Here is a 12,191-nt window from a genome sequence, read left to right on the forward strand (position 1 = left end):
TGTAGTTTTGTAGAAGTTGCTTTTTTTCGCTTAAGGTGTTATGGACATTTTTCCATGTTAGTAGATACAGAGCAATGAACCTCACTTCTTAATTATGAATAGTAATACTAGCATAATAGCAGCTACCATGTCATTGAACCAATAAAGAAGTATATTAAATTATGAGGACTGCTATAACAAAGTACCGCAGACTGGGTGGCTTACACAGACGTTTATTTTCCCACAGTTCTGGAGACAGGAAGTTCCGTATCAAGGTGTGGCAGGGCTGGTTTCTTCTGAGGCCTTTCTCCCTGACTTGCAGATAGCCATCTTCTTCCTGTTTCATCATGTGGTGTCTTCGTCTGCTTGCGCTACCATAACAAAATTCCATAGACTGGGTGGTTTAAACAACAGAAACGTGTTTTCTCATAGTTCTAAGAGACTGAGAAGTCCAAGATCAAGGTGCTGGCCAATTCATTGCCTGTTGAAGGCAGACACCCTCTTTCCTGGCTTGCAGATGGCCACCTTCTCGCTGTGTCCTCATGTGGTGGAGAGCGAGCTAGCAAGCAAGCTAAGCCCTGGTGTTTGTTCCTTGTCTTTACAAGAGCACCAGGCCTCCCGGATTAGGGCCCCACCCTTAGGACTTCATTTAACCTTTAGCACTTTCTCCCAGACTCTGTCTCCAGATACAGTCACACTGGTTGCTGGGGCTTCCATGTAGGTATTTGGGAGGGACACAGACGTTCGGTCTGTAACACATGGTCTTCCCTCTGTGCCTGTCTGTGTCCTGATTTCCTCCTTTTATAAGGATACCAGTCCTGTTGGATTAGGGCTCTCCTTAATGACCTCATTTTAACTTTATAAAGTATTGGGAGTTAGGACTTCAACACAGGAATTGTGAAAGGATGCAGTTCAACCCGTAAAAGTCTTTTTCTCTGCTTAAGATAAGGAAACTGAGGCTCACAGCCCTTGAGTAATTTTGGCCAAGATCACACATCTAGTAAGATAGAACCAGGATTCAAACCCGGGTAGATTGGGCCCAGAGCCTGTTCTTTGAACTATCTGGCCGTTCTCCTATCCCCAGTCTCCACCTTGGCACGGCAGTTGTTGGGATGTGCCACGGATTATTGAATAATCCTATGCTGGGCGTAATGGGTTTTCTTTTTTTTTTTTTTTTCCTGTTAGACAGTGTTGCATTGAACATGCTTTTACAGGGATCACTGCACACCTCTGAAAATATTGCTATTGTATAATGCCTAGAAATCAATTTACTCACAGAAGTCATTGTTAAATTTATGTATTTCCCCAAAATACCCTCAAAAAATGTGCTTGTTTACCCTCCCAGCGATAATGAGTGAGAGTGGCAAGTTTTAGAAAAGAGCAGTGGAAAAGCTACTTCCTGTCATAGGCTACAGATGCATTGGAATTGGGTACTTTTTTGAGGCGTCTCAGAGTGAAACAAAGGCCATTGTTTCTGTTAACTTAGGTGGGGTGAAAACATACCAAGTGGTGTATCCTGGTCAATTCATGACGTGCTTTCTTGTTTTTCAGAATTTTGATTCTGACATTAGCAGTGTGGGAATAGATGGCTGCTGGCAGGCAGACAGCCAAAGGCTTCTCAATGAGGTGATGGTGGAGCACTTCTTTCGACAAGGAATGCTGGATGTAGCTGAGGAGCTCTGCCAGGTAACAGTGTGCCACCTGCGAGAGCATGAAACGGAAACAAGGGAAGTCCTTGCAGTTTTTAAGTCTTCTAAGCCATAGGCAGATTTTTACATTTTAATCATCTGGGCTGACTTCAGTTTACTAGGAAGTTTTGTTTTTTGCTTTTTTTTTAAAGTTGGTGAAAATTATAGTCCTAGAACTTGTTATTCAAATTATTTCCTTATTCCTGCCCCAGAATGTTGGTCCCAGGTCATCAATCAAGGGTCAGAAGTGATGCTACTTTTTCAAACATCTCCTCTTTTGTTTTTTTTGTTGTTTGTTTGTTTGCTTTCTTGGAATAAGCCAGGGCATTTATTTTTTTAATTAATTTTTTTATTGGAGTCTAGTTGATTTACAGTGTTGTGATAGTTTCTGCTGTACAGCAAAGTGAATCGGCCATACATACACATATACGCACTTGCTTTTAGACTCCGTTCCCATATAGGTCCTTACAGAGCACTGAATAGAGTTCCCTGTGCTATACAGTAGGTTCTTATTAGTTATCTTCTATATACTGTAGTATGTATAAAACATCTCTTTTAAGAGGGAAGGTTAGTATAGCAGAGGAGAAAAGGACAAAGAGGTTTATATTTGCATTTCTCATCTAGCCCAGCTTAAAGAACTTTGTTTATCAAATGAATTTCAAGCTAAAATTTACTTCAAGTGAACAGCATTTGTCTTTTATTCCATTAGACATGAAGTTAGGGGTCTCAGAAGAGTTTACCAATACCACATAGTCATAATATTAGCAGCTGCCCTGTATGGAGTATTTACCACCCTCCAAGCCCTGCCTTTATTCCTCGCTGCAACCCTGTGAGGAAGAAATGGTTGAGGAAGAAATGACTGCTCCCATTCTACAGAGGTGGAATCTGAGGTCTGGAGAAGTAACCAGCCCAAGGCCATACAGGTTCTTAGTGGAGGAACTTGGATTCAGGTCCAATTCGTGTGTCTTCAGACTCTATTCTGTGGCTTACATTCTGTGCTGTTGTATTTTCCATTTAGAAAAATGAAGGACTGTAAGGATTAAATAATTTAAAGCCAGTCTGTAAACCAGACCTCTAATGTAAGCCTTTTCTGTTAAACAATTCAGATAAGCAATAACTCAAGTCTTTCTCTGTATGTTATGGGATTTTGTGTATGTGTCCATATAAATTTCCTAAAATAAATTGTGTCATTTAGGATTAAGTTTTGTTTACAAGTAACAGAGGCCCAAAATACCAATGCCTTAAACAAGAATGAAGTTTATTTCTCTTACACAGAAATCGGAGGTAGTAAGCCATCCACTGCATATGTGGTAGCCATGTGCCGTGAAGCTCTTAGGGACCTTGGCTGCTTGTAGCTCTCCTGTTTCTAAGGTGTCCCTTGTCCACATGGTCCAGGATAGCCCGAACCCCAGCTAGACATTTTGTATTACAGGAAGGGGCAAAGAGTATATACTTATGTTTCACTGGCCAGAACTTACATCTTGCAAAGCCATGCCCAGCTTTATTCCATATGGTTATGTGCCCAGCTAAAATTGGGGGTTTTACTATTATAGAAAAGGAGGAGGAATGATACTGGGGCTCAGTCATCAGTCTTTGCCAGAGAAATGCATGGTAAAAAGAAATTATCTTTAGTGGTTTGCCTCACATTTTATAGTGTAGAACATGCTTGTACCATATCTCTTTATTCTGATTACTGCTAATGAAAGTTCTTTCAATTTTTTCAGGAATCTGGTCTTTCTGTAGACCCAAGCCAGAAAGAACCATTTGTGGAGTTAAACCGAATATTAGAAGCGTTAAAAGTCCGAGTTCTGAGACCTGCTCTGGAGTGAGTGACTGAGTTTGTTTTCTTTTAAGTACTTTGAGAGAACTCTGTAAGAAAATGGAATCAGAAAACACGTTAGAGATTTTGAGATTATATATATATCTCACCTGGGTTAGACTTCAGAGGCATCAAGGGAGAATTATTTTATTTCTTTTAGCGAAGTGAGTTTGGGGGATATGCAATATGAGAAAATGGTTAGGGCTTATTTCACTTATCAGTTGGTCTGAATTCCCATGAGAGAAGAGGGTTTCCTCTAGCTAGGCTACACCTCCGCTTTAGAGTAGCTTTATAACTGAAGGACTGTTGTTCAGATGGTCTGAGTTTGATATTTGAACTTCCATAATGTTCTGGGTTCACTGCTTGCATTCTAAAAAAAAAAAAAAAAGCAGTTTAATTGGTTATTGGAATCAAGTGGTATACGTAAAGAGAACAAATATTGTTATGGAGTTTTGCTCTAATTGCCGTCATAAAATAATTCACTGTGAACTGGTCATTGATGTGAATTATACGAAATTACTGGGTTAGCTCTGATAAATATTATCCTAGTACAGAGTCAGCAGAGTTTTTCATAAAGGGCCAGGTAGTAAATATTTTAGGCTTTGCAGGCCACATAAGGTCTCCGTTAGATATTTTTCTTTATTTTATTTTACAACCCTTTAACAATGTAAAAAAACCGTCTTGACCATCTGGCATACAAAACAGGCAGCAAGTCCTGTTTGGCCGGTGGCCATAGTGTGCTGACCCCTGTCCTAGAATTTTTTAATGTGAGAATTATCAGGTTATTTGTTTTAAAAAGAAAGAAAGGAAGAAAGGGAAGGAGGAAGGAAGGAAAGTTATAAAATAAAAGGAAGAAACTGGGTGATAGAAGCAGTGACATTATTTTGAGGTCATAGCCTTAGAATCCTGGGATTTTAAAACTGGAAATATTTGATATCGTTGTTATCAGGACAAAAAATAGTTGGGAAGATCCTTCATGAGTTTTAAAAAATACACTTCCTTTTCCTTCTACTAACCCATTTAATTTTTCATAGGTTAGTTTTCTGTTTCTCATAATTTCTCAGTTCTTAGAAAATTTTGCAGAGTTCTAAAATCAGCCTAGGTGAACAGGCAGAGATAGAGTCCTGTGTAAATTTATAAATATCAAATTTCTGTATAAATTGTAAATATGAGGTAACTCATTTATTTTATTTTCGTTGCTGCATGTGGATTTTCTCTATTTGCGGCGAGCAGGGGCTACTCCTCGTTGTGGTGCAGTGGCTTCTCGTTGCGGAGCGTGGGCTTCAGTACCTGCAGCACACGAGCTCAGTAGTTGCAGCCCTAGAGTGCGGGCCCTAGAGCGCATGGGCTTTAGTAGCTGTGGCACGCGGGCTCTAGGGCACACAGACTTCAGTAGTTATGGCATGCGGGCTCAGAAGTTGTGGCTCGCAGGCTCTAGAGCGCAGGCTCAGTAGTTGTGGCGCATGGGCTTAGTTGCTATGCGGCATGTGGGATCTTCCCGGACCAGGGATCAAACCCGTGTCCCCTGCGTTGGCAGGCGGATTCTTAACCACTGCACCACCTCATTTATTTTAATTCTTTAAAGATGTAAACGTCACTTAAGCAGCACCACTGTGTACTATGCATATTACCTTTATAGTTTGATTTTTTTTAGATTTTATTGTGACATCCCTGTGAGATTAACTTTAATCAAGTACCTCTAATAACACCTCTTAAACAAAATATGGCAGCCATTCTTCTGTCTACTTTTTATATTCCACCTAAATGATTAAACAATTATAAAGGAGAGTGAGGGAGCCTAAATATAAAAATGTAATGGGTTTCACAGTTGTCTTATAATGATTTAGAAATAATATATGAGTTGTTATTTGAGGTAATAGTCATTTATCCATTAATTTCTCAGGTTCATCATCAAACTTTTATTGAGTGCTTATGTACCAGAGACTGTGCTGAGCATTTGGACTGCCTTAGCCCTCAAAATTCTCAAGGCTTGTTCCTTTTGGAATGAAGAAAATTCATAAGACCCTTTTAACTTTGGGCTTTTTCTGTAAGATCTAAGTTTCTGACTGGTAACTATGGCATATATATCAATGATTTCTGTAAATGTTTTCTGTTATTTGTAGCCTCAAGCAGTGCCTCTCAGGCAAAGGGAGGACTCATTCCATCCACTTGGCACTAACAGTGGAAACTACTGTACAGTAGTCCCTCTGTATCCATGGGGGATTGGTTCTAGGGACCCCTGTGGATACCAAAATTCATGGATGCTCAAGTCCCTTATGTAAAACGGCCTGGTATCCTTGCCTCTCCGTATCCACGGCTGCGGAACCTGCAGAGGCGCTCCGTATCTGCAGGTTCCGCAACTGTGGATTCGGAGGGCCAGCTGTACAGTAGAAATTTTCTCCTTTCGCTTTTCTGGGAATATTGCCATGTTAAATATCTGCATATGGGGATGTAGTCATAATTATAGTTGTCTCTTTTGGAGTGCTTATTATATGCCTAGCATTGTTCTAAGCATTTTATTTGTATTAGTTTATTCAATCCTCATAATAACCCCATGAAGTAAGTACTGGGCTTACAGAGGAGGAATTGAGCCTGGAAGTTGCTCCATGAAAACAAGGATATGGAGTCAGAAGGTCAGTCGAGGCAAGCTTTACATGATATTCCCTAATATTCTCCTGTAAGAGAGTCACTTTAGAAGTAAGGGAGAAAGAGAAAAACAAATATCGTATTAATATCGCTTACATGTGGAATCTAGAAAAACGATGCAGATGAACTTAGTTGCAAAGCAGAAATAGAGACACAGATGTAGAGAACAAACATATGGACACCAAGGGGGGAAGGGGGAGGTGGGATGAATCGGGAGATTGGGATGGACGTATATACACATTTTTGATACTATGTGTAAAATAGATAACTAATGAGAACCTGCTGTACAGCACAGGGAACTCTACTCAGTGCTCTGTGGTCACCTAAATGGGAAGGAAATCCAAAAAAGAGGGGATACATTTATACATATAGCTGATTCACTTTGCTGTACAGTAGATACTAACACAACATTGTAAAGCAACTATATTCCAGTAAAAGTTAATTAAGAGAAATGAGAGATTCACTTTAGCATATTAGAGGGGCCATCAGCAGTCCTACGGTAAAGAAACCCATTTAACTTTGTAAAACCCAGTGTTTCCCATGCGTATTTAACCAAAGACTCCCTGTCTCCTAACACCTATTAAAACTCACAAAATTGGTGATCTGTAGAACATAAGTTTGGAAAATCTTAGTTTAACAGAAATCTCCATTACAGAAACTCAGACTTCTCCAATTCTTGCCTATTGGTGGATGCAAAGCAAATACTCATTCAACATATTTTATGGGCAAGGTGTGGAAAATTCATTGTACTCAACTTGTACCAAAAATTTAAAAGTGTGGGACATGAGTTTCAGGGATTTTGGTTCAGATACACAGTGGAAAATCATTCATATTTCATGGGTGGCATCTTCTCTTTGTACCTGCTGGGAGGTGCAGGAACCACCGTGGAACCACACGAGAGAGAAAGAAAAAGGTGAAAGCCTGCAGCAGTTCTCGAGGCAGCCTAGGTAGTTGAGGCAGCGGCCAACCAAAAAGATGAATGTGGATAGAGGTCATGGAAGGCCTAGATGAGAAGGAAGTCTGGTGAGCGTTACCTATTAACCGCAACTGATAAAAGACGGTGGAAAAGAAGTGAGTAAGGAATGGTGTGACATGGCCGAGAGAAGCGGCAGAAGAACAGCTAATTATATATACAGATCTAGTCAGGACCCTGCCTACTCTTTTGTTCCTGCCCCTGTATTTCTGAGTTTGTGTACAGATGTTTCTCCTCATCCAGATCACTTTATCTGTTTTTTGAGTTCCTCTTGGCACCTAGTGGCATAGTGCTTATTTCGTAGCAGGCACTCAATAAAAGATGGAATAATTTGCAGGAGAACTTTGAACAAACATGACCTCCTCCTTCATGTGGCAGATAGACGCAAAGCCAAAGATAACCAGTGTCAACAAAAGAATAACAGTAACTTACTTTGAGGAGATGGAGAAAATGAGAAAAATAGAAGCTGTCTGTAACTCTGTGCCAGTTACTGACGTTTTGAAAGTGCTGTCTCGAGGGGAAGCTGGTTGGTTGCCTTCCTAAAGGTGTTTCAAAGAGTAATCCTGCCTTGGTGGATTTGCCGCAGTCTAGAAGCTGACTCTCAACCTAGCAGACTTGGAAACCTGTTTTTTTCCAATACCCAGAGCAGGCCCAGGGGCCTCATAGCACTTGTTGAGAGGAATTTGCAGTTCTGTTTGCAAAGTCTCAGTAGAATGCCATTAAGAGAACAGAAACTAAGTGAATGATTATAAGAAAGAGATGTTATAGAATTTTTCACAGAAGAAGAGAGAAAAACTATTTCATTAGTCTCGATCACTGCAGAGTTTTCGATTAGACAGGCCATGAACAGTATCAGGCAAGCTGTTGAAGTATGAGAGGAATCCCATCTCTAAGCCTAGCGATTAGGTGAGGCTAGAAATAAAAACCACAGAGGAATGTGAGGTGAGCTTGCCATTGTGGTTTCTTGGTGCTGTGTGTGAACGGTGGGTCTGAGGAGAAGAAAGTGGTTGCTGGACTTAGAGAAATTGTGGTATCAGTGCATAAAACACAATTCGTAAGCAGAGAAGGGTTTTAGAAAGTGAAAATGAAGGAAGCAAGCCAAGGTGCCTGGTCATAGAGCCTTGGCTGCCACTGGCAAAGAGGGTGACCGGGATTGCGCTGTTTCTGGTGTCTGTTTTCTCGTTGTTAGTTTTGTCTTCCTGTAGGCAGGCAGTCTTGCTGATTCAGGCATTTTTAATAGCTACATAGAACCACAGAATAAAGACTCTGATAGATGTACTTTTGGAGAAGAGGAATCAAGGTCTGAACAAGTTGGGTTTCCCTCCCCCAGTCTGAGGGGGTTCTGTTTCGTTTTGTTTCTTTTTTTGTTTTGTTGTGTCCCAGGGGTTGTTAATTCTGAAAGGGCAGAAGAGCTGAGTTGAGGGATATTGTTTTAATTCACGGGGACCATGCACTAAGTCTGGTGGAGAGAACGATTATTAAAAAGAAGCTAATTGAAAATGGAAAGAGGTGCCCAGTGGCAAGAACACAGAAGAGAAAAAAGCACAATGGAATATAAAGGCCAAAGGGGAAAAAATATCTGGGGTGAGGACATCATTTTCTGTTGTCTGTTCTATGTTTGTTGCTGGCAAAAGTCTGTATGAGGTTCCAAGACAGTAGGTACTCCTCAGGAAGAAGAAGAGACATGGCCATATCTTATCTGGATCCATCCTCACCAACGACCTGGGCATTACTGGAGATGAGTGGGCAAGCTATGACTATAGAGAGATTAAGAATCTTCTTTTACAAAAAGGGAAAATTGAAAGAAACTGTCACTGAGATTAAAGTGTTTAAAAGAATAAGGAGTTGAACTAGGCCAGGAGGGGGAACTAAAGGGGACTCTGGGATTTGTTCTTATAAAATGCCGAACGGTTATTAATTTAAGCTTATCAAACACTTGGTTTTGTGGTGGGAAACTAGCAGTAAATAAGGCAGTCATATTTAAGTACTTTATTAAAAACTCACGGGCTTCCCTGGTGGCGCAGTGGTTGGGAGTCCGCCTGCCGATGCAGGGGACGCGGGTTCGTGCCCCGGTCGGGGAAGATCCCACATGCCGTGGAGCGGCTGGGCCCGTGAGCCATGGCCGCTGAGCCTGCGCGTCTGGAGCCTGTGCTCCGCAACGGGAGAGGCCACAACAGTGAGAGGCCCGCGTACCGCAAAAAAAAAAAAAAAATCCCTAATCTATAGAACTGTGCTGTCCTATGCGCTGGCCACTTGTCAGAGGTAGCTATTGGGTATGGCCGCCAAGCCCTGTGTTACTAAGAACCTCCTGTAAAGTTGAAGGTATGATTCAAACGTGAAACACGGTAGTTCGTGTGGTTTCTTAAACAGCATGGAAGAAGGACAGAGATCCACAGCAACTCTGAGATGAGTAAAACGTTAGTAGTTCCAGCGATGGACTCAACTCATATCTGAATTGCCATTTGAAAATATCCCAGAAATCCAATGCTAGCTATCCTAAAGCAAAGTGATAGGGTTCTTCACTTTTCTGGCTGAATTCCAGTTTCTGGATTTTTTAAGCGCTTGATTTGGTCACCAGTAACATTCAGCCAGTCCACACCTGTGGAGTAAACGCATGTCACTCATTTCCCTGAGCTTCAGCTTTTACGCCCAAGAAGATAGCCCCAAGGTAGACTAGAAGAAGAAGGTATTTGTAAAGCCTTTTTAAAACGCTGTGAAAGGTTGTAGTGGAATGTGCCGTAGGAACTGGAGAGAGGCATTTTTATTCACTATTATCAGAAACAGATCCCAGCCCTGGCTGGCAGAATGGTGAGAGGAGAGATAAACAGACCAGTGCTGTCAGTTAGGTTTCTGGGAAAGAACAGCTAGCTCTGAAGGTAGAATCTTGTTCTAATTATTTTTGGATTAATATGGAAATTCTAAACATGGAGCTAACAATGGGCCAAGTCTTTTCGGAGGCCTGACGATGAAGATAATTAACGCTTCATGTTTCTGTGGGGTAATTGCATCAATGTGGGTTGTTTCTGACTTGGTCACCTAAGTAAGTAGTATTGTTTTGGGGTCTTTTAATGCAAGTGGCCCAGAAGGTCTCTCTACTAGTCACTGCAGTGGCAGTGAACAGAGAGAATTGTGACACGGTGACCTCATTGGGTGTCATTGTTTTGGTCTCCAGTGTTTCTCTAAACAAGGAATGGTTCCAAAGCTGGCATTGCTCTTATGGCACACATTGGAGATGTGGGAGCAGAATTTATTTTAGAAACCACAGTAAAGCTAATAATTCACCTGAATGTTTACACGTAGCTTGCTGGTTGTAGTATAGTGATCGTTCGGTTTTTAAAAATTAAAAATCAAAAGTTTTCTGCTAGGAATGCCATTAGCCAGAATACAGCACCCCGTTCACTTATTAACTGTTTTTTTTTGTCTTTCCGTCACATGTCTTCTAGTGCTTTGTAGACAAGTGGATTCAGTTTTTGGTGCCGGTTGTAGTTTGTGCTTTTGCAGTCTCGTGTGCTTTGTTGGTTTTGGATTTGTTGTTATCAGGTTAATCAAGGTCTGTTCTACCCCTTATTCCTGCTCAGTGAATCACACAGTCCAATATTCAGTGTGAACTTCTAGCGAAGACAACTTCAAAAAATTTTGAAGGGGATTAGCTGGTACATGCTGATTCCCACAGAGTTGGTTCTATAAAAATCAAAGCAGCACTGAGTATTACATGGAAATGCCCAAGTAACTCTTTTAAATGTAATTTCCTTACTAATGACTTTGGAGAACGTTAAGCCTATCCCCTCAGTAAACACATGTTAAGTAGCTTATTATTGTCTGTGCCAGTCTACCGGCTCAGTGCTTCTACGAGCCCCCTCATTTAATGCCCATAACCCTCTGAGTTGCCCCTGCTTTACAGTAAGGAAACAGACCTGAGAGCATTAAGTGACAGACTGCCCCGTTCACCCCACAGAGCCAGGATTTAAAGGGCCATGCACGTTTGGCTCTATTAACCTGTACCCTCTATCACTGTACCCCATGCAGAGTAGAAGGGGCACCGAGCTGAGCAAGGCAGAGCCCCTGCTTTAAGAGGCCAGAAACTGTCCTACCAAGTAGATAGTGTGTGAAGAGCTGGGAGAGGTTCAAATAAAGAACCTCTCGAGTTCTGTGGATGGAGAGATGAGTAGGGAACTTGTAGAAAATATGGTCATTGAGCCTGGGCCTTGAATTTTTCAATTCCGTTCTCAGCTACTCAATCTGTTTGATTGTACTTTTGTAAAAATGTAACTAGCACCTGCACTGGGAGATAGGACCATGGCTTCTAATTTCATAGAAGGAACAAGTCCTCTATCTGGACCAGCTTTCATTCACCTGGACACATCACTGTTGATGGTGATGCATATTGCTACATCAGGTTGTCTGAATCTGTTTGCATGTTTTTCTTGGCCTGCACCTCTCTCTGCCTCCGTTGTGTTCTCAAGAGGCCTCTTATTTTCCTCCTTTAATTCTTTATACCACATGGCAGATGCCTCTAATTTACCCTGTCATCATCAACCTCTTGGTTTTCCAGCCTTCCCTTAGAAACAGGAGTGGAGGGGCAGAGATCTCGGTGATGACAGGCCCCGTTCCCAAGCTTCTTTCTCCGTTGTATCACTCTGGGCTGTCTTTGCCTTTATAAAGTAACCTCCTGCCTCTGAGAGCCTTATGTTTTTCCTCTCCTATTTCTTTTCTCTGTTGAACCGATGGACAGTTCTCTCTGTACGATTCCAGTGTGCCCAGATTTCATTTACCACAGTTTAGGTAAATAACACCAATTCCCCAACAACACAGTTCAGATTTCAGTCACCATGAAGTGTTGTGAGTAATTGCATAAAATAAAAACTTCCCTGCCAGCTCTTCAGTCCACAGATACATAATAACACATGTGCTTCATGATCACGACTGGTCACCTCACTGCTTTTTCAGTCTGCTGGTGATTGGTCACAGTGCAATTCCTTTCACCCTCAGACAGCAGAGGTGTGGTTGTGTTGCTTCCTTGCCTCTGCTGATAAGCCCACGTGACACATTACAGAAATGGATCATTGAAAGAGGGACTTGGTCAACA

General features: G+C 41.6%; 1 protein-coding gene across 5 annotated transcripts in view; it reads left to right on the forward strand.

Moving 5' to 3' along the window:
• Positions 1–12,191, forward strand: part of RMND5A (required for meiotic nuclear division 5 homolog A) — a 58,593-nt gene that overhangs the window by 31,848 nt on the left and 14,554 nt on the right. For 4 of the 5 annotated variants that reach the window (XR_004352690.1, XM_032652149.1, XM_032652152.1 and 1 more), the window contains exons 3-4: positions 1,531–1,665; positions 3,392–3,492. Coding sequence is in view for 4 of the 5 variants with exons in the window: in XM_032652149.1 (XP_032508040.1) it covers positions 1,531–1,665; positions 3,392–3,492 (236 nt within the window). In the remaining variant the exon portion in view is untranslated. The remainder of the gene's footprint in view (positions 1–1,530; positions 1,666–3,391; positions 3,493–12,191) is intronic. The other variant, XM_032652151.1, reaches the window with a different exon arrangement.

Source organism: Phocoena sinus, chromosome 13 (genome assembly GCF_008692025.1).
Source record: "Phocoena sinus isolate mPhoSin1 chromosome 13, mPhoSin1.pri, whole genome shotgun sequence".
NCBI lineage: Eukaryota > Metazoa > Chordata > Mammalia > Artiodactyla > Phocoenidae > Phocoena > Phocoena sinus.